Here is a 22,768-nt window from a genome sequence, read left to right as displayed (position 1 = left end):
ATGTGCTTTTCTACTTAATTATGATTACTAGTTTGCTTGACCGAATAAACCATAGAATGATATTAAGGTTGCTAGAACTTGTGATTATCTTTTTACATATTATACAATCCAAATCAATGCTCTCGAGTCATTACACTTATATTGACAAGTGCATGAATTTTGGTTTGTTCGGTTAACCGAACAAACCGAACCGATATATTATGGTTAATATTGTTCGGTTTTTAAATTTTGAATGATTATTTTGGTTTCTATTCCTCTAAAACCGAAATTATATAGAACCGAATAAACTGAACCGTATTAACCATATAAACTGAACGCCCAGCTCTACCCACACTACACAACGACCGAGGTCATCAAACGGGGGAGCCATCGGAGGATGGTGGCGGAAGGAAGCCCTCGGCGGCATGCAAGATCGCTTTCGAGATGATACGCGTTATTCATGTGTATTTAAATCTTGCACTGAACAACTAGATTAACCGATTTCGTTACTGGATAACAACAAATTGGATAGTGCATACATTTGAATTTTTCTTTTATACAGTAGTACGTACTCCTTTCGTTCTAATTTTTTTTGTCTTAGATTTGTCTAAATATGAATGTATATAGTCACGTTACAGTCATTCATTTCTAGACAAAACTAAGACAAGAATTTTGGGACGAAGAAATACTACAGACTTACATAAAACTGTCTCTTGCTCTTTTGAGTTTTGAACCGCTGAACCGCGACGAAGTGCAAACTGCGTCATATCCTTCTGTGCTGCTCCCGTTTTATGTACCCAACCTGCAGCCCAGCCCTGCCTGCCCTGCCCTAGACGTTACCAAGAAGGGGAAAAAGAGCGGACACGCCAGGAAAGAAGAACAAGAAAGGAGACCAAGAAACGACCAGACCAGGAGGAGCCAAATCCCTCGACCCTCCCCCGCGACCTCGAGTTCTCGAAGAATCCATTTCTCCAAGAACTCGGCTGCAGTACGCAGAGGGGCAGAGCGGAGCCGCGGAGCCGAGGCGCCCGGCAGGCGGCCCGCGGTCCCCATCCCCGCGATTCGGCCGGGATCCGGCCGCGCCGCCGCAGCCATGGACATGATCGACAGCATCGAGTGCGTGTCGTCGTCGGACGGCATGGAGGACGACGACGCCATGTCCTCCAACCTGCCCCGCCCCTTCCTCAAGGCCTCGGCGGCGGCCATCGCGGCGGCCAGCATCGGGGTGGTCCCCGGCGGCGGCGGGGGCGCGTCCGGCGCAGGCGCGGCGGGGGGGATCGCCGGCTCGCTGATCCCGCCGGCGACCAGCGTCCACGAGCTCCTCGAGTGCCCCGTCTGCACCAACTCCATGTACCCTCCGATCCACCAGGTCAGCGCCTCGGTCCGTGCCCTTGGGTTGTCTCCGTTTCTTGATTGCCTCCGGGATCTTGGTCCGGTCCTTGGAATTTGCGCGGTGCGTTTGATCTCTGGCGCAGGGAAAGAGGGATCTTGGTTGCTTGTTTGGGTTTCTTTGGCTGCAGCCTCATGTTTTGCGGATGTCATATACTTCATCGTTTGCGTTCTAGACAGAATCAAGTCACGCAAGAACTGAAATTTCGTGACTACGACGCTAGTACATCACAATCAATCTTGATAAGGAGAATTCTCATTGGAAATTTGCGTTCCCAAGTGGAAAATCAACGCTGTGAAGAAACGGTGTTATCGGGACTTAACATAACTATTGCAGGAATGATTTTGAATTTGATATATATGATTTCACAATCTTTCTTGGCCTGAGGAATCAGTGTTGGAGGCAGAGTGTTATAATCAGGATGTAGTTTAGATTCCTCAATAGTTTCTGAAGGTTTTGGGTGCTGACAATTTTAGATTCTTTATTCACTGAGTACTGCAGTGCTGGAAAAGGAGTTTAGAATCCCTAGTTAGACCCCTAGGGCATTTGAACTGTACCATGCTTTGCGACTAGTTAACAGAAAATAATACATCGTTTGTTAGAGACAAGAACATACCTTCTCATGTAAACCGTACTATTCTCGTTTTGCCTGAAAATAGGCAGTATTCTTTTGTTTTTCTTATTATGTTTGGTTGGCAGAATGTTTTTTAAACTCCACCCACCTCTTTAAGTGCACAACATAATCCAATCTTCAACACAGTTTAGAGAATCAACTATAGTTTTATCGATTGATGTTCTTGCTAACCACATTATTCAAGTAAGTTAGTGTAGCGAATATTTATCACATAGAATATGTGTAACTGATTATTTTCAAAAGAAATTATTTCTTGTTGCGTGCTGACTGATGAGCATATGGGAACATGAAGATTATGATTGAAAATATTTATTTGTCACATAATTTATGACTTTGGTCATGATGCATACTAAGATAAATTAGAATAACATATCAGGTGTTCATCAGTTGTATATGGTTTTGGTGAATCAGTAAACACATATATTTAATGATACTATGTGTATGCCTGAATAACCTATGTATTGGGCTGGGATGCTTCAGTACTTTATTTTATTATCTATCGTATACTTACAACACATGCTGGTTAAGTATCACAGAAGTTGCTCAACTACTGAACCATGATACCTAATCTTTGAAATTGATACGAGTGTGAAAACCAATACTTTCATCAAGACTAGCTTGAGTTACATTAACATCTTCATGCATACTCCACCGGCTTACTAAAATATTAATGATAGACATAATGATATGTTAGCGTGTTCTTTTGTGACTGATAATTAACTGTGTAGACCCTTTATAGTTGCATCAATCCAGATGGCCAGACAAGGCACTAAACATCTTTTATGGTTGGTGAACAGGCTTTTGTTTATATTGGATAGCCTACTTCCCAAGGTTACCTCATTTTTCTTTGTGTGAATGATATATTAGTAGTCTTCCCATATGTGACGTCTTTCATCAACAAGTCCTCTTGTACCTGTGCATCTGTTTCCTATGCTAGAAGTTTGAAATTTAGTATTGGGTCCTTTTGTGCCCCTTTTTTTATGGGTATGCTGATCTGTTTTTCCCATGTAATGGGATCATCTGGGGTGTATGATTTATTTTTTGCATGTCTTGAACGTGTGAAGTGTTCTGTTAGTATAAATGTTACATGAAGCCTTCAAAATTTCTGGGAGTGCACCCTGAATATATATTCATGCTGACTGTGTGTAGGCAGTGTACTTCTCTCTTTATGCTACAGGAGAAGATGCACAGTTCAATAGGACCCGCCTTCCAGATGGGCTGCATATTCTTATAATAGCCTTCTTTAGAAGTGATTTATTTTCCAATTTGTAATTAACATTAAATTTTATATTTGACTTGAGTAAACCCAGTCCTTTTTAAGTAATTATTGTGGCGAGAAGGAATGCAATATCTATAGCAACATTATACTGTAAAACAATACAAATACATCACTGCAAATATGCTTACACGCAATTGATATTTGTTAGTTTGACCATTTTTGTGAACCTTATATACCGTACTGGTATCTAGTCTTGCCCTAGGCCTATACTATCTATTTAGTTGTTCCCTAACTAGCTTATGTACCTTCCATTCTGCTTTGCCTAACTAGTTTATGTAGCTTATGTACCTTCCATTCTGCTTTGATATATTTGTCTGGATTATGCTTTGATAGATTTGTCTGGATCTATCTCTGTACGTCTAAAAGTTGACACTGACAACAAAATAACATTTTTCTAATTTTACAGTGCCAAAATGGGCATACCCTTTGTTCTACCTGCAAAGCTCGGGTGCACAACAGATGCCCTACCTGTCGACAAGAGCTGGGTGACATCAGGTGTTTGGCATTGGAAAAGGTGGCTGAATCACTTGAGCTACCGTGCAAATATTATTCACTAGGTTGTCCAGAGATCTTCCCATATTATAGCAAACTCAAGCATGAGTCGCAGTGCAATTTTAGGCCATACAGCTGCCCTTATGCGGGATCTGAATGCTCCGTTGTCGGGGACATTCCTTTCCTTGTTTCACATCTGAGAGATGACCATAAGGTTGACATGCATTCTGGATGCACATTCAACCATCGTTATGTCAAGTCAAATCCTAGAGAAGTTGAAAATGCAACTTGGATGCTAACTGTAAGTGTTCACAACCTTTTCATCTCTAGGCTTGTACACTTGCCTGTTGCATTTACTTGATATCTTATGTCCACCTGTATTTTGGGGAAAATATATACAATACCACCAGATTGCTATCTTGCTGTACCTTGATCGTGCTTTCATCATCCTTCATTTAATAGCATAAAGAAACTTTAGTTGGTCCTTGAATACTGGATGGTCTTTCAGAATGTTTCCAACTACCCAAAAGAAAGATGATAGCTTCCCCCTAGTGCTGCTTGATATATCTGCCTGTGCCTGTTCCCTTTTCTGTTCATTTACCTTTCGACATGTGAATCAAGTGATTCCTACCTGACACAACGCGTTCATATTCAGGTTTTCCATTGTTTCGGACAGTATTTCTGCTTGCATTTTGAGGCCTTCCAGCTCGGAATGGCGCCAGTCTACATGGCATTCCTCCGCTTCATGGGCGACGAGAACGATGCAAGGAATTATAGCTATAGCCTCGAGGTGGGTGCCAATGGCAGGAAGATGATATGGGAGGGCACGCCCCGGAGCATCCGGGACAGTCACCGCAAAGTGCGTGACAGCCACGACGGCCTCATAATCCAGCGGAACATGGCACTCTTCTTCTCCGGCGGGGAGAGGAAAGAGCTGAAACTGCGGGTGACTGGCCGCATCTGGAAGGAGCAGCAGAACCCCGACTCGGGAGCCTGCATCCCTAATCTCTTCAGCTGAAGTGAGTAGTTGGCAACAGGATCATGTGATTCAGGTGTATATTGAAGAAATGTGATTGCCTATTTGCTTTTCTCTCTTTACAGTTTGCGTTTGTGCCTTTTCGCTTTTTCAGCCACTTTGTTGTAACATGCTCAGTATTCTTTGGGGTGGTTGGTGTTGTTATCAAGGACAGCACGTGAAGCCTGCTGGAAATCACATGGTGATCATTCTCCTCTGACTGGCCTGTGTTCTGTGATTCCTAAATGTCTGTCATGTCATTGTACTTTAATGATCTAGTGATGTATGATTGTATTCTCGTTGTTTGAAACATGCATCCACTGGGGAACTGCTTGAAACATTTCTTGCATACACCTTATATAACTTTTTAAAAGAAAGATTCTTTGATTTGTTGTTGCTTTTGGTTTGAGCCTAAGCCAACCACAGCAAAAGAATTGGCTAGCCAATATCCTAGCTAATGTTTTGGCTGCCCGCTATTTGTACACTGTTGGCAAGAAAAATCAAGTAGAATTGGATTGAGCATGCGGAAATATTAGCAATTATTCAAGCAAGACCCAAAATTTTGCCATGACCTATTTTTCTTCTTCTTTTGGCTGGTGTTCTTTGTACTTCCATAATGTTTGAGGAATAGATCAGAAGTTTTTCCAGTACAGAGGTAAAAATGCCTAAGTACTAGAAATTCTTTTGTAAAAAATAAAAAAATGAAGTAATAGATTTGAAGCCACCTATATTTTAGATCATAAAGTAATAGAAATTGTTTTTAAAAAATTAAGAAAATGAAGTAATAGAAATTACATCCATGTTCACAGACCACCTAGCGACAACTACAAGCACTAGAGCGAGTTAAAAATGCGTCATCATCATCACCCCTTCCCCATCGGTGCTGGGCAAACCTTGTGGGAAATCACTGTGCTAACGTCAAAAGGACTAATGCATCAGGATAACAGCCGTTGTCAATGAAGAGAAACGTAGATCGAAAGGATTCAACTTGTAGGCACATGAACGCAGACGAATGGAAAATGGAGCAAAGCAGATCCACCGAAGACAAACACCGTCCGAGTCCCTACAAAATCCGCCAGAGTCACGCCTCCACACACCTGCCGACGATGCTATACACACGACAAGATGGGGGCTAAGAGGGAACCTTTTCCATCTTGAGAGAGTCGTCGCCACCTCGTATTCCTAAATAGGACACAAAACCCTAAACAAACTTAAAAGACACCTAAAACAGAGTAGGGGGCCTTTCGCGGGTAAGGACTATGATCAATCGCGCATCCATGGCCCTAAGGCCATAAGAGACGAGGCAGATCGGCGACGACACCGACGGGATGCAGGGAAACCCTCGTGTGGGAGTAGCAAAGAAATGGTAGACCAGCTATACCTAGCCACTTTAAGCTACACGCATTGCCTTAAGTTACGAAAACAAAGGCACTCATAATATTTTGAGGAAGAAAGACACTTGATAATGGCTACAGTCTGCATTGGTTCTTCTCGGTTACCCACTCAATCCCCTCTTTGACTAGGTGTTGGCTTTACTTTTTTGTGAAACAAAGTACATCGTAGATGTTCACAAATAAGTACGTACACTCATCTCGACGAACGTACACACACAATCCTATCCTTATGAGTCTCTTCATGAGACTGAGCCGGTGGGTCTTGAGATTGACAAAGTCACCGCGTTCCGCTATCAACGGGGAGGTTGCCTCCCACGGAAAGAATATTTCGTCTTTATGAGACATCAAAGCGTCAAACCTGGGGTTTGATTTCTAGTGGGCTGGGGGTATCACTGCCCTTCTAACCACCCAACCACATGTTTTTATATATTGCTGGAAATTGATCATTGCGATGGATCCACCTAATCCATCATTTAAGTTACTTTCTTTCTTATCGATTATGGTTCCTCTGACTCGTAAGAGCATAGTTCAAATCTAGAAATATATATGTTAAACATAAATATTATTTAAAGTACATAGTTAAAACATAAAAAATACTCAAAAGTACATCATGACTAAATTGACTTACATGATGTATCCACAAATATTCTGTAAGGTCATTTAGAGGTTGTTGATGGACTTCTAGATCTCGAAGGTGCGGATGCATGTTGAGAAAATGTGCAGCCTGCTTTGCTTCTTGTTCTCAAAGGTTGACATGTGTTCCAACGTTTTCAAAATTAACATTCCATACACCATCACCCTCATCCCCCAATCATGTTGTGCATGATACACGAAGTCGTCATCTCGCAGAATGTCTCTGTATCCCACATATTTGCATGTTCATGAATAATACCCTAACGATCTTGGATCACTTCAAATGCCCTCTTCGCATCCCTCCTAACACATGCTTGCATTAGTACAAATAGAGTTTTTTTATTTTTTCTTGTGACTCAGGGACAATCTTCACAATCGTCACCCACTGAGGATAATAACATCGGCAACACCCCATGGTGTAGTCGTGCCCATTGATGATATAGTTGCACTCAAGATCCTTCCAACACACAATCTTGCAACTAGTGGTGGTCGCTAAAGCAAGTTAATGTTGCTATGAGACCCTGGCATGCCACAGAAATAGTGCCAAATATACAGGTCATGTGATGTCAGAGTTTCTGATACGATGGTGAGTTCTCTAGTATGATTTTATATAGCCCTTGCAAACCTATCGGATAGTTCTTACATTCCAAGTGCATGCAATTGACATAACCGAGCATATTGATAAACCCTCTTGCTTCTCCAAATGCCAAAATCTTGGTTTTGTTGGTGACATTTAGTTCTCTCAAGTACTCTTAACCAAACACATTTACCATTGTGAGACCAATGTTTAAATGCATGGCTCTCCGACGTCCAAAAGTACTTACGAATGATGTCTGCATGGCGTACCATATCGAGTCATTCTCATAGAAAAAATGCATTTAGAGAGACCAAAGAATTGAATAAGCCTAGTGCAATCCCTCTTTAGGGTGAAGCCGTGAAGTACTTATGATATCCCTTCATGGTGGATATATGCGTGATACGTATCCAACATATCGATAATTTATGAAGTATTCATCTTATATTTGTCTATGTTTATAATACTTTTATATGGCTTGATGCACTTTTTATGATTTAATTAGAAAAAACTTGTACTGATGTTGTTTTCAGCAAAATTACCATGGTGTCATTTTTTGGGCAGAAAATGGAAGTTCTCGAAATCGCCCAAAACTTTTTGGTGATTTTTTCTGTAACATATGAGAAACATTGGAGCGAAGAACTAACAGAGGGGGGCCCTATTGGCCACAAGCCAACAGGGCGCACCCATGGGGGGGATCAAAGGACCCTGTTAGCTTGTGGACCCCTCGTAACTCCGTTTTGCGTGATTCCAGAGCAAAAAATATCTATAAATAGAGAAACCCTCACAAATCAGGAGAGAGACTCTCCGCTCCTTCGCCACAACTCTCTGTATCGAATAAAAACCCATCTGGAGCCTTTCCAATACCCTATCGGAGGGGGAAATCATCTCTGGTAGCCATCTTCATCATCACGGCAGAGGCCATGACGAGGAGGGAGTAGTTCACCCTTGGGGCTGAGGGTATGTACCAGTAGCTATGTGTTTAATCTCTCTCTTCTCGTGTTCTTGAGATGGCACAATCTTGATGTATCACGGGTTTGTTAATATAGTTGGATCATATGATGTTTTTCCCTTGCCATCTTGTTGTGATGAATTGAATCTTTCCCTTTGAGATCACGTTATGTTAGATTGAATAATTTGGGTTTGAGAACACTTGATGTATGTCTTGCATGTGGATACCCATGTTGACAATGGGGTATTCTATTGATTCACTTGATATTATGGTATGGCATAAACTTGCAGATTCCGGTGACCTTGGGGATCTATGCATAGTGGTTGATTGCACGTTTTCATCCTACTTTGTCCGATAGAAATCTTGGGGTACTCTTTGAAGTCCTTTGTGTTGGATCGAATATGATGAATCTGAAGTTGTTTGATGCATGTTGAGTAATTAACCCATGGATACTTGTGGTGAAATTGGAGCATCTAGGTTACATTAGGGTTGATTGATATCTATCATTGTTCTTATTTTAGTACGAACTCTAGGGCTGTTTGTGACACCTATATGAATAGCGAATAGATTGATCAGCAAGGGTAACTTTGAGATGGTTCTACTACCTACAAAAATTTCATCTTATGTTCTCCGCTACTTATGAACTTTAGAGTGATTCATTGTTGCATGTTGAGGGATGATCATATGATTCTATTATGGTAACATTGTTGAGAGATTACACTAGTGAAGGTATGAACCCTAGGTCTTGTTCCCAAGCATTAATATATTGTTTTGCTCGTTGTTTACTAATTGTTACCTTGTTGTTTTTATTTATTTAGACTATAAAAAAATGTTTCTACTATCCACACTACACTTGTGTCACCATCTCTTCGTCGAACTAGTGCACCTATACAATTTGCCATTGTATTAGGTGGGTTGGGGACACAAGAGATCTCTTGTATTTGATTGCAGGGTTGCTTGAGAGAGACCATATTCATCCTACACTTCCCACGGATGGATAAACCTTAGGTCATCCACTTGAGGGAAATTCGTTGTTGTCCTACAAAATTCTGCACTTGGAGGCCCAACAATGTCTACAAGAATAAAATTGCCTAGTAGACATCAAGATCTTTTCTCGCGCCGTTGCCGGGGAGGTTAGTGTTTGAAGGTATATCTTAGATCCTTGAATTGAATCTTTTCATTTCTTGTTTATCACTAGTTTGGTTTATAAAAAGAAAACAACAAAAAATGGATTTTAGGTTGCCTCAATTGCTTCGCCTATTTAATGTCTTTCGTGAAAATGATGGTTCAGACAATTGTGCTCAATTGTTAGAGGAATAATTTATAAATATGCTTAATGTGAATTTCTTGAATGATGGGAAAGATAGTAATATTGTTAGCATGAATTATCTGAATATCCATGATGCTAATGATATGCAAAGCCACAAGCTTGGGGATGCTATGTTTGATGAAGATGATATTTTTGTCCCCCAAGTTTTGATGAGAATTTTATAATGATGATAGCACGCCTCCTATTTATGACGATTTTATTGATGAAAGTGGGTTTGGAAGAGTTTCAACTCTAGGTACTAATGATCCCACTATTTTGGAGTGTGTGAATCTTTTCATAATGATAGAAGTGGATTTGTAGAGGTCATGACTTTACTTATTGATGAGTACACTATTTTGGAAGAGGTTTCAATTGATTATGACAACAAAGTTATTATATATGATGATTATGGTGATGACATGTATGCTATAAAGAGTAATAATAACCATGAAACTTTTCATCATGATTTTAATGTTCAATTGGATTATTCCAATCAAGTATCACATGATAGTTATTTTGTTGTTTGTTTGCTCCCACTATTATGAATGAGAAGAAATTTGCTTTTGTGGAGAGTAACGAAAATTCAATGCTTGAGCACTATGAAAAGAATGATTTACATGATAGTTATATTGTTGAATTCCTTCATGATGCTATTGAAAGTTATCATGAGATGGGAAGATATGCTTATGTATATTTCAATAATATCAAATTTCTTGTCTATGTGTTCGAAGTTTTGAAGTCGTGCTTGTTTTTCCTTCCTATGCTAGTTGATTCTTGTTACAATAAATTCTTTTCTTGAAAAATACCTATGCCCAGGAAGTGGTTTAGACTTAAATGTGCTTGTCATGTGATCCATGATGCTCTCTTGCATGTGTGAGGTGCTACTTTTTATGTGAGCATCATTAAAAACATCATGCCTAGCTAAAAGACATTAAAGAAAAGCGCCTGTCGGGAGACAACCCAATAGTTCTACATACTATTTTTGTGTGTTCACATGATTAAGCTAATTTATTAATAATTTTTTGTGTATTTAATTTCAATAAGGTGTCAAGTAAATCCTTTGGGATAGTGTGGATACTTGTTTGTTTGACTTTGTGCAAAAACATAAACTTTTACGTCCAATGATGAATTTCTCCGTTTTTACTCGAGTGTTAAAAAATTCTGAATTTTTTTTTAAAAAATATATGCAAATTCTCTGCATTTTCCTAATTTGTTTAGAATTTTGGAGTCAGGGAAGTGTGGTGTTCAGTCATATCTTCACAACTGTTCTGTTTTTGGCAGATTATGTTTTGCATGCACACTTTGCTTATTTTATTTTCTCCATATCTTATATTGAGGGATATAAATTATGGGAATGATATAATACAGTAGGTATTATGTAAGAACACTTATTATTCTTGTCTTGACAGTAACTAAGTGAATGATTTATATTTATTATAGTAACCCATCCCATGAAGTTCCGTTAAGTTTTGTGTGACTAAAGTTTTCAAGTTTTGATGAGATACCGATATGAGGTGAATAAGGAGAAGAAAGAACCTAATATTACAGCCAAGGTAATATACAAGGAAGACTCAAGCGTCTAGCTTGGGGATGCCCCGGAAGGCATCCCCTCGTCGTCAACACTATCGATATATCTTACTTGGAGCTATATTTTCTTCGTCACGTGATATGTGTGTTTCTTAGAGAATATTTTTTTTTGTTTTTATATGTTAGATATTATTTATAATCTTATTTTTCAGTAAAAAGTTTCAAGAATTGCCTTTATAATGCTTGAATTGCATGTGTGATGTGTGCTGTAGAAAAACAGAAACTTTTGCTGCACTATTTGAATTATCAGATTTCACTAGAACGTGGAAAGTTTATGAAAATTTTACATAGTGATGTAATAAAAAAAATTATCATGTCCTAAATATTCATAATTTTTAGATATACATAAGTACACTTTTTAAATAGATTCCTACAAACTGTTCTGTTTGGACAGATTGTTGTCATAGTTTTGTTATCTACTTATCCTAGAGTTTTCATGGCTTATATTGGTATATATAAATTTTGGAAATAATAGTATAAAGTAACTAATGTTTGAAAATTATTATGCAACTTGTTTTGGTAGTACATGAAGTGTTGATCTATTCTTATGTGTACTAACCTATCTCACGAGTTCTTTTCAAGTTATGTGTGGATAAAGTTTTTGAGACTTAGGTGAAACCGAGATATGAGAGGATTGAACGAGATACAAAAGATCAAGATTGGGGATTCCCAAGGCACCTCAAGTAAATATTACAAGAACTCTCATGCATCTAAGCTTGGGGATGGTAAGCATCCCACCTCTCTTCATCAAACAAATATCGGTTAGCCTATGTTGAGCCCAAACTTTTATTTGTCCACATGATATGTGTTGTTCTTGGAATGTATTTTTGTTTTCTTTGCCATTTTAAATGAATCCCAGATCTGAAAATATTGATTGAGATAGAGTCCTCACATAGCAACTTAATTGATTGAGATAGAGTAGTTTGATGTTTACTCGTGTGATTCACTTATATCCTAAGAGTGAACTGTGAATGAATGAAATATCATAAATCTAAAATTACCAATGTGATATATCATTAGTAGTAGTTTCACATTTGGTTTAGAAAGTAAAGTCTATTGAACTTTGATAATCACAATATTGTTCATACAAGCAATTCATGAATGATTAGTATAAGAAAGAGAACTTCTACATAGAAATATATTATCTTGGACATCTTTTACGATTGTGAATACCCATTAATTATTTCCAAACTTGACCAAGTAGTTGATGTTGGACAAGGAAGATAATGTAATGTTTATGGTTGGGTATATTTGCATAGAAGTTATATTGTTATGGATCCTCCAACATGTGGTGCTTGTTTAGAAGGAGGAGGGAGAGGTTGAGGGAGAGATCCGGCAGCGCGACGACGCGGTGGCGGTGGAGCTACGAGGGATTCCGACGAAGCTTCTCCAAGCCGCACGGAAGAGGAGGAAGAACTGGGCTGCCTGGAGAGGGAGGAAACGATTTCTGTGTGTGCTCCATAGGCCAAAACCCGCCACTATATATAGGGGGAGAGGTAAGGGGGTGCCCCCCTTAGGGTTCCCACCCCCAAGGGGGGCAGCAGTGTGGCGCTCTGCCTAATTACCACTATAGCCAGACGGTCTCCGTACACGCCAGCCTAGGAAATCATTATGGCATGCATGTTTACAACAAGTATCATGAACACATGCATTTCTATTAATGAATATAAGAGTTTTACATGATGAACTACAAGGGTGATGGCAGCGGGAAAAGCTCTATCTAAGGCAGCATGGTCCTGGTGCGGCTCCAATCCACAGGGATCTGACTCGGTTACACTCCTAGCCCACGAACGTTCCAGTTCCTTGCGAACAGACGACGAATCCTTATGTGAACCTGGCCATGTTAAAAGCCGTTGAGTACTTTTGAATGTACTCGCAAGCAAACTAAACTAACATATACACTAAGCAAATCAATCTATGGCATTCAAGCATGTATTTGTTATTAGAGCAATATGAATCATTATAACATAACATACCTATCTAGCAATATTAATTATCAAGGTATAACAGGATTATTTAGCAAGATCACTTCTAAAGTTAATGCGATAAGGTAAAGCATATTAGATAAATGATTTATACTCCCACTATTCTCATGATCCTGTCTGAATCTGATCCAATCCAACTCATGTGGTTATCCGACCACTCATCTCCTAGCCATCCCATGGCTGACATGTCATATACCGGACATCTCCTGATGTCTGCACAAGATGAGTTCTTCCTTCATTATTATCACTGATACGGTTGACCACCTACTGAGGTCTGGTCAGGCGGTCCAATATCGTGGACTCGGCTATTCGAATAGATTTGACACTATGTAGAGGTTGCACACTTTACCCACACTCTGGAGCACTGACCTCATGATCCCATTCGGGTCGACCAGCATTGCTCCAACGAAACCTGCTTGATCTGTGACTCTTTCATCATACTACCGGCATTCATCCTCCCCCGGAGTCCTGCCCTGGGTGGCCCTGTGTCCTCATGACACCTGCCACCGTCGTGGCCAAACTAAACTGTCCCAACCGGGGACGGGCCCAACACAACTCAACTGGGCTCACACGATTATCACCGCCTACCTGATCAGGGTAGCACGCCTGCATAATCCTCCCTCTTTGGAAGTACCGGTGAATGGTCACGCGATCAGCCCAAGTCACGGCCATCCCATATCGGCAAATGTGGTTGCACGGATAAGCCCGGACAGGTGACTCGAGATCAACCCATTAGGTTGGGTTTACCAACATATTTATCAAGTATGATTGTTGTCAACAATGACTTAACATGATGATAATTATGCATGAAATAACAAGAGTAGGAACACCACAACCTACCTTTATATTATGAGTCATTAATAAGACAGGATATAAATGTCAAGCTATTACTTTACAAGCTCTAACTGTAAATGAGACCCTCGGAACCCTCGCATAAAACCGACAAATAAATCGGTAGCCACCAGAACGGTCTTTACAACACAGATCGGGACATTACCGGACTAACTCAACCCCGACTTAAGACGTCTAGAAAGCAGCACAGAGCATGAGGCGGTGTTGATAAGAAGAATGTAGCAGTTCCCTAAGACGGCCGAAGAACAACTCAGAGCATAGGGTCACTGCCACGGAAAGAAATTCAACAACTGCCTGCGACGGCCGAAAAGCAGCTCAAAACACGAGCTAGCTGCTGACAAGAGAAATATAAAGTTGGCATCCACCCCGGACGGCCAAAAGCAGCTCAGACTCAGGTGCGGTGCCGTCATTGAAGAAAATGCGAGCAAGGGTTCATCAGAGTCACCTACTACAATTTGCTGTACATACAATCACAAGCATATTCATTTAAACATGCAGGAACAACATAGAACAGTGCTTTAGGACATATGTCACGTGGTCATCTTGCCTGGGGTCAAAGGATACTCTCGGAAGAGGTGCGGAGAGTCCGTGGAAAGGACCGGTGGATACCGCTCTCTCTCGAAGGGGGCTGATTGGAGACAAGGGCAAAAGGGTCATTTTCACAGTGTAACCACCTTGTGAAAATGATACCAACATGACGGGCTCGGCGAGACGAAGACGTGGGCTTTGAATCACCGGAATCGGAGTCCCGAGCAAAAAGATATAAGAATTTGAAGTGGAAGGACCAATCTATAATAATAATAATTGCCATGGGGTCCCTGAGAGAACTGCCGTCGGTGCCTTCTCTAGGAATACGTTTTCCTCAAGCGAAAACGTACTATAGAGGATTCCGTCTCCACTTATCCATGCTAGCGGTCTCTCTCTCACCGACAGGTGGGGTCGGGGCCCACCTGTCGGGTCCCTTCTCTCTCCTCTCTCTCCTTCTTCTACCTCCCGTGACAGAGGAGGCACGAGCGAGGCTGCGCGGCGCCGGCGCTGTCCTCCGACGGCTCCAGCCATCCCCCAGAGCGCCTCAGCCACCGGCGTGCTCAGGAGAGGATGCCACCTCCGTTCCACCAGGATATGGGCGGCGATAGGGGTCCGAGCGACGACGGTGCAGGCTCCCGCGGGTCAGGCCTCCGGCCAGATTTGGAGACGAGGCCACGAGTGACCCAGGGACGGAACAAGGCTTGGGGAGGGTTCGAGGGGCTCTGGAGGTTCTTCTAGAGGAGAGGAGAGGGTCAGGGGAGTCTCCGTCAGCTCGAATTCGAGCAAGACCCATGGCGGCAATGGCGCCCGAAGCTGCCAAATTGGACGGGGGCCGTTGCTCCACTGAGCTTGGGAGGGGCTGGGCTTGCTTGAGAGGGAGAGGGACACATGAGGCGCCTTAAATAGGCTCGGGAGGAAGGGTCTAGGCATCTCGCGCCGGCAACCGATGCTCCAGGAAGATTGGCATCACTCCAGTGGTCGGCAGAAGCGTCCATGGCGAGGAACAGAGGGGGCGGGGAATGACCGCACGATCATGGGCTAGCTACTGGACATGGAGGGGACGCGAGAGGAAGAGGAAGCAGATGAGGCCGAGGGCCCAAATGCACAGAGCATGAATTTGGCGCGCTCTGCCTGTGGTCACCACGTGCACTACCCGTTCTGGCACTTTCCTGCGTGTCCAATCATGTCCAACAGCTTCCTCACTGCTCAAATGGATGAGATCAGGGTCTGGAACAAGCTGGGAGGCTCTAGGATGAGAGAGACTTTCACAAACATGATCTGACAGCAACCTGTTTGTGATCTTTTGTGGAATATTGGCTAAATAGAACATGCTCAATTTTGGTGTGTGGCAATGTTTTACTAAAATGAGTGCCTTGGCAAATTTCCAGGACAAATAACCAATTCTAGTTAGCACTTCCTTCACACCATGGCATTCTGGACAAAAACAAGGATGAAGAAGCTGGGGTCAAATGGCTACATGTATTTGGCTCAAATTTGGTGGAGAGGGTTTATTTATATATATGGAGATGCTGGAAAAATTTCAGCTCATTTGGGAATGCCTACATGGTATTTCCTTCACAAAGCTTCCAAATAGGCAGAAAGTTAGGAAAATTGCTTGGACTAAATTTATAAAAGGGATTGAGCTGATTTTTGGTATTCATTAGTGATTTAACAATGTAAACCACCATGAAAAGTTTCAGCTCAAGGGGATCAAGGAATAGAGCACTTCCTTTGCAAATTTCCCAACTAGACAGAATTTGCAAATTGATGTTGTCCTCAAAATTTGAACTATGGGCTTGGGATCTTGATGGAAATGGGCAAGATATGGACAGGAGAAGCTCCACAAATTATTTGGGATTTTTCCTGGCTACCAAAAATGGTAGTTCCTTTAGAAAGTGCCCAAAATGCAATATTGGCATTAAATTGGAAAAGGCAATTTTCCTTTATTCAATGATGGCCAATATTTTATGAGATCTCAATATGATCACAAAGAATATCTACACAAGTTTTCATAAGCTTTGGACATGGATAGCTATTTTCCTGGATTTAATTCCTTCATCTGACAGAAAAAGGAATTAATTATAAATGATAAATATTGCAAATGACTTAGCATTTTTTTTGCATATCCAGGGTTTAAAGATAGGGGGTGATCCTTGGGAAAAGGTTTGGGAGTCACAAGCTCAAAGGAAGTTGGGGTTCCTTTGAAACATGAGAGATCAGGGGTTTCCCTTCCGGCAATTCGGAAGGTAGGGTTTTGATGGAAAAACCGTGAGAAAGATCTTGGGTGGAAATGTTGGACTGGGGAAATCTTTGGTTGGATAGGGAAGGCAAGGCTAGATGACCATCTTCACATACCCAGGAGTGAAAAAAATCCGATAACACCGAGAAAAAGAATGGGAGTCAAATCTTGCAAATGAAAAAAAAACAGGGAGCAAAAACCAGGGTGTTACAGGCAACCCCATCTAGGGCTGGTGGCGGCGGTCAGGAAGGGAGGAGGGGGTGTGGCGCGCCCCAGATGGGCATCTGCTTTAGGGTTCCCCATTCCCTCTCAACATGCGCCTTGGGCCTTGGTGAGAGGCGCACCAGCCCACTCTGGGCTGGTTCCCTTCCAACTTTTGGCCCATGTCACCCTTTGGGGCTGGTGGCCCCTCACAGTGGACCCCCGGACCCCTTTTGGTGGTCCCGGTACGTTATCGATGACGCTCGAAACATTTCCGGTGTCCAAAACCCCCTCATCCTATATATCAATCTTCACCTCCGGACCATTCCGGAGCTCCTCGTGATGTCCGGGATCTCATCCGGGACTCTGAACAACCTTCAGTAACCCCGTACACTGTTTCCATATAACCCTAGCGTCATCGAACCTTAAGTGTGTAGACCCTACGGTTCGGGAAGCATGCAGACATGACCGAGACACTCTCCGGTCAATAACCAACAATGGGGTCTGGATATCCATGTTAGTTCCCACATGTTCCACGATGATCTCATCGAATGAACCACGATGATCTCATCGGATGAACCACGATGTCAAGGATTCACATAATGCCGTATGCAATTCCCTTTGTCTATCGGTATGATACTTGCCCGAGATTCGATCGTCGGTATCCCCATACCTTGTTCAATCTCGTTACCGGCAACTCTCTTTACTCGTTCCATAGCACATCATCCCGTGGCTAAATCCTTAGTCACACTGAGCTGATTATGATGATGTTCTATCGAGTGGGCCTAGAGATACCTCTCTGTCACACGGACTGACAAATCCCGGTCTCGATTTGTACCAACCCAACAGACACTTTCGGAGATACCCGTAGTGCGCCTTTATGGTCACCCAGTTACGTTGTGATGTTTGATACACCCAAAGCACTCCTACGGTATCCGGGAGTTGCACAATCTCATGGTCTAAGGAAAAGATACTTGACATTAGAAAAGCTTTAGCATACGAACAACACGATCTAGTGCTATGCTCAGGATTGGGTCTTGTCCATCACATCATTCTCTTAATGATGTGATCCCGTTATCAATGACATCCAATGTCCATGATCACGAAACCATGATCATCCATTGATCAACGAGCTAGCCAACTATAGGCTCACCAGGGACACATTGTGATCTATGTATTCACACATGTATTACGGTTTCCGGTTAATACACTTATAGCATGAATAATAGACAATTATCATGAACTAGAAATATAATAATAACCATTTTATTATTGCCTCTAGGGAACATTTCCAATAGTCTCCCACTTGCACTAGAGTCAATAATCTTGTTCACATCACTATGTGATTGCAATGAATCCAACACCCATACAGTTCTGGGGTTCGATCATGTCTTGCTTGTGAGAGAGGTTTATTAGTCAACAGGTCTGAACCTTTCAGATCCGTGTGTGCTTTACAAACCTCTGTGTCTTCATATAGATACTGCTACCATGCACCATTTGGAACTATTCCAAATGACTGCTCCACTATACGAATCCGGTTTACTACCCAGAGTCATCCGGATTAGTGACAAAGCTTGCATCGACGTAACTCCTTTACGACGAACCCTTTAATCACCTCCATATTCGAGAAAAATTCCTTAGTCCGTTAGTTATTAAGGACAAATTTGACCGCTGTCCAGTGATCCATTCCTGGATCACTCTTGTACCCCTTGATTGACTCATGGCAAGGCATACTTATAGAGCCTATGGCTGATGCATAGGGGGCGACATTCGTCCTTTCTCTTTCTTCTACCGTGGTCGGGCTTTTGAGTCTTACTCAAAATTCACACCTTATAACACAACCAAGAACTCCTTCTTTTGCCGATATATTTTGAACACTTTCAAAAAGCTTGTCAAGGCATGCATTTTGTTGAAAGTTCTATTAAGTACTTTGATCTGTCTCCATAGATCTTGATGCTCACTATTCAAGTAGCTTATCCAGGTTTTCCCTTTGAAAAACTCCTTTCAAACAACCCTTTATGTTTTCCAGAAATTCTACATTATTTTCGATCAACAATATGTCAACCACATATATTCATCAGAAATTCTATAGTGCTCCCACTCACTTCTTTGGAAATACAAGTTTCTCATAAACTTTGTATAAAACCAAAAACTTTGATCATCTCATCAAAGTGTATATTCCAACTCCGAGATGCTTGCTCCAGTCCATAGAAGGATCACTGGAGCTTTGCATACTTGTTAGCACCCTTTAGGATCGACAAAATCTTCTGGTTGTATCACATACAACCTTTCCTCAAGGAAACCATCGAGGAAACAATATTTTGACATCCTATCTGCAAGATTTCAAAAATGATGCAACAATTGCTAACATAATTGCAACAAACTTTCAGCATCTTTACGAGTGAGAAAGTCTCATCGTAGTCAACTCTTTCAAGTTTGTCGAAAACATCTTTGCGACAAGTCAAGCTTTCCTAATGGTGACTTTTCACCTTCATCGTCTGTCTTCCTTTTAAAGACCCATCCATAGTTAATAGTCTTACGACCATCAAGTAGTTCTTCCAAAGTCTACACTTTGTTTTCATACATGGATCCTCCTCTTGGATTTCATGGCCTCTAGCCATTTGTCGGAATCCGAGCCCACCATCGCTTGTTCATTGCTCGTAGGTTCATTGTTGTCCAACAACATGACCTCTAAGACTGGGTTGCCGTACCACTCTGTAGCAGCAGTACGTGACCTTGTCGACCTACGAGGTTTGTAGTGACTTGATCCGAAGTTTCATGATCACCATCATTAGCTTCCACTTAAATTGATGTAGGCACCAGAGGAACAACTTCCTGCGCCCTGCTACACACACTGGTTGAAGTGATGGTTCAATAACCTCATCAAGTCTCCACCATACTCCCACTCAATTCTTTTAGAGAAACTTTTCCTCGAGAAAGGACCCGTTTCTAGAAACAAACACATTTGCTTCCGGATCTGAGATAGGAGGTATACCCAACTGTTTTGGGTGTCCTATGAAGATGCATTTATCCGCTTTGGGTTCGAGCTTATCAGGCTGAAACTCTTTCACGTAAGCATCGCAGCCCCAAACTTTTAAGAAACGACAGCTTAGGTTTCTCTAAACCATAATTCATACGGTGCCATCTCAACGGATTTACGTGGTGCCCTATTTTAAAGTGAACGCGGTTGTCTCTAATGCCTAACCCATAAATGATAGTGGTAATTTGATAAGAGATATCATAGTATGCACCATATCTAATAGGGCACGACTATGACATACAAACACACCATCAGATTATGGTTTTCCAGGTAGCATGAGTTGTGAAACAATTTTCACATTGTCTTAAATGTTTACCAAACTCGCAACTCAGATATATATGTTTACCTCCACGATCACCTCGTAGACATATTATCCTCTTGTCACGATGATCTTTATCTTCACTCTGAAATTACTTGAACCTTTCAATAATCCAGACTTGTGTTTCATCAAGTAAATACACTAGTATCAACCCAAATCATATGTGAAGCAAGAACATAATGATATCCACTGCGTGCCTCAACACTTATTGGACTACACACATCAAAAATGTATTACTTCCAACAAGTTACTTTCCTGTTCCATCTCACTTGAGAACGAGGTCTTCAGTCATCTAACCCATGTGGTATGATTTGCATGTCTCAAGTGATTCATAAATCAAGTGAGTCCAAACGATCCATCCGCATGGATTTTCTTCATGCGTTTATACCAATAGGCATGGTTTGCATGTCTCAAACGTTTCAAAAATGAGTGAGTACAAAGATCCATCATCTTGGAGCTTCTTCATGCATTTTATACCAATATGACTCAAGCAGCAGGGCCACAAGTAAGTGGTACTATCATTACTACTTTGTATCTTTTGGCAACAATATTATGAACATATGTATCACTACGATCGAGATTCAATTAACCGTTCATTTTAGGCGCAAGACCATTGGAGGTATTATTCGAGTAAACAGAATAACCATTATTCTCTTAGATGAATAACCGTATTGCCATAAACATAATCCAATCATGTCTATGCTCAATGCAAACACCAAATATCAATTATTTAGGTTTAACACTAATCTCGATGGTAGAGGGAGCGTGCGATGTTTGATCACATCAACCTTGGAAACACTTCCAACACACGTCGTCACCTCGCTTTCAGCTAGTCTCCGTTTATTTCGTAGCTTTTATTTCAAGTTACTAACACTTAGCAATCAAACCGGTATCTAATACCCTGGTGCTACTAGGACTACTAGTAAAGTACACATCAATATCATGTATATCCAATATACTTTTGTCGACTTTGCCAGCCTTCTCATCTACCAAGCATCTAGGGTAGTTCCCCTTCAGTGACTGTTCCCCTCTTTATAGAAGAACTTAGTCTCGGGTTTGGGTTCAACCTTGTATCTCTTCATAGAGCAGCAACTGGTTTGTTGTTTAATGAAGTATCCCTTCATGCCCTTGCCCTTCTTGAAACTAGCAGTTTTACAAACCATCAACAATTGATGCTCCTTTTTGATTTCTACTTTCGCGGTGTCAAACATCGCGAATAGCTCAAGTTTTATCATATCCATCCCTGATATGTTATAGTTCATCACAAAACTCTAGTAGCTTGGTGGCAGTGACTTTGGAGAACCATCACTACCTCATCTGGAAGACTAACTCCCACTTGATTCAAGTGACTTGTAGTACTCAGATAATCTGAGCACATGCTCAACGGTTGAGTTTTTTTTCTCCTTACTTTGTGGACAAAGAATCTTGTCGGAGGTCTCATACCTCTCAACAAGGGCACAAGCATGAAATCCCAATTTCATCTCTTGGAACATCTCGTATGTCCCGCGACGTTCGAAACGTCTTTAGTGCCTCAATTCTAAGCCGGTTAAGCAAAGTGCACTGAACTATCATGTAGTTATCAAAAACGTGTATGTCGGATGTTTGCAACATCCACAGATCACGCTTGGGGTTCAGCACACCGAGCGGTGCATTAAGGACATAAGCCTTCTGCTTAGCAATGAGGACAATCCTCAGTTAACGGACCCAGTCCGCACAATTGCTACTTCTATCTTTCAACTAAGTTTTCTCTAGGAACATATCAAAAACCCGTAGAGCTATAGCGCAAGTTATAACATAATTTGCAAAGACCTTTTGACTATGTTTGTAATAATTAAGTTCATCTAATCAGATTATTTAATGAACTCCCACTCAGATCGACATCCCTCTAGTCATCCAAGTGATACATGATCCACGTCGACTAGCCCGTGTACGATCAACACGTGAGACGGACTAGTCATCAATGGTGAGCATCTCCATGCTGATCGTATCAACCATACGATTCATGTTCGACCTTTCGGTCTTCCGTATTCGAGGCCATGTCTGTACATGCTAGGCTCGTCGAGTCAACCTAAGTGTTCTGCGTGTGTAAACTGGCTTACACCCGTTGTATGCGAACGTTAGAATCTATCACACCCGATCATCACGTGGTGCTTTGAGACAACGGTCCTTCGCAACGGTGCACACTTAGGGGAATACTTTCTCGAAATTTTAATGAGGGATCACCTTATCTTTCCTACCGTCGTTCTAAGCGATAAGATGTAAAACATGATAAAGATGACATGCAATCATATACTGACATGATATGGCCAATATCATCTTGCTCGTTTGATCACCATCTTCGGGACACCATGATCATCATCGTCACC

At 41.6% G+C, this 22,768-nt stretch overlaps 1 protein-coding gene across 2 annotated transcripts; it reads left to right on the top strand.

The window, feature by feature from the left end:
* Nucleotides 1-784: 784 nt before the first annotated feature.
* Nucleotides 785-5,099, top strand: LOC123407757 (E3 ubiquitin-protein ligase SINAT5-like). 2 transcript variants are annotated; one of them, XM_045100959.1, is made up of 4 exons: nucleotides 785-1,348; nucleotides 3,689-4,075; nucleotides 4,430-4,793; nucleotides 4,905-5,099. In XM_045100959.1, exons 1-3 carry the CDS (start codon nucleotides 1,073-1,075, stop codon nucleotides 4,790-4,792), a joined length of 1,026 nt encoding a protein of 341 aa, XP_044956894.1. In that variant the 5' UTR covers nucleotides 785-1,072; the 3' UTR covers nucleotide 4,793; nucleotides 4,905-5,099. The 2 variants fall into 2 exon arrangements, with proteins under 2 accessions (XP_044956894.1, XP_044956893.1); XM_045100958.1 differs by having other exon boundaries at nucleotides 787-1,348; nucleotides 4,430-5,099.
* Nucleotides 5,100-22,768: the final 17,669 nt, after the last annotated feature.

This window comes from Hordeum vulgare, chromosome 7H (genome assembly GCF_904849725.1).
Source record: "Hordeum vulgare subsp. vulgare chromosome 7H, MorexV3_pseudomolecules_assembly, whole genome shotgun sequence".
In the NCBI taxonomy this organism is placed as follows: Eukaryota; Viridiplantae; Streptophyta; class Magnoliopsida; order Poales; family Poaceae; genus Hordeum; species Hordeum vulgare.
Note: the sequence above shows the minus strand (reverse complement) of the source record. Positions and strands in the feature narration are given on the sequence as shown.

Bases quoted from the DNA above. Each gene is read 5' to 3' on its own strand.
- LOC123407757 (XM_045100959.1), top strand. From the start codon at position 1,073: ATGGACATGATCGACAGCATCGAGTGCGTGTCGTCGTCGGACGGCATG. The intron at 1,349-3,688 runs GTCAGCGCCTCG...CTAATTTTACAG, and splicing joins TGTACCCTCCGATCCACCAG to TGCCAAAATGGGCATACCCT. The intron at 4,076-4,429 runs GTAAGTGTTCAC...GTTCATATTCAG, and splicing joins ATGCAACTTGGATGCTAACT to GTTTTCCATTGTTTCGGACA.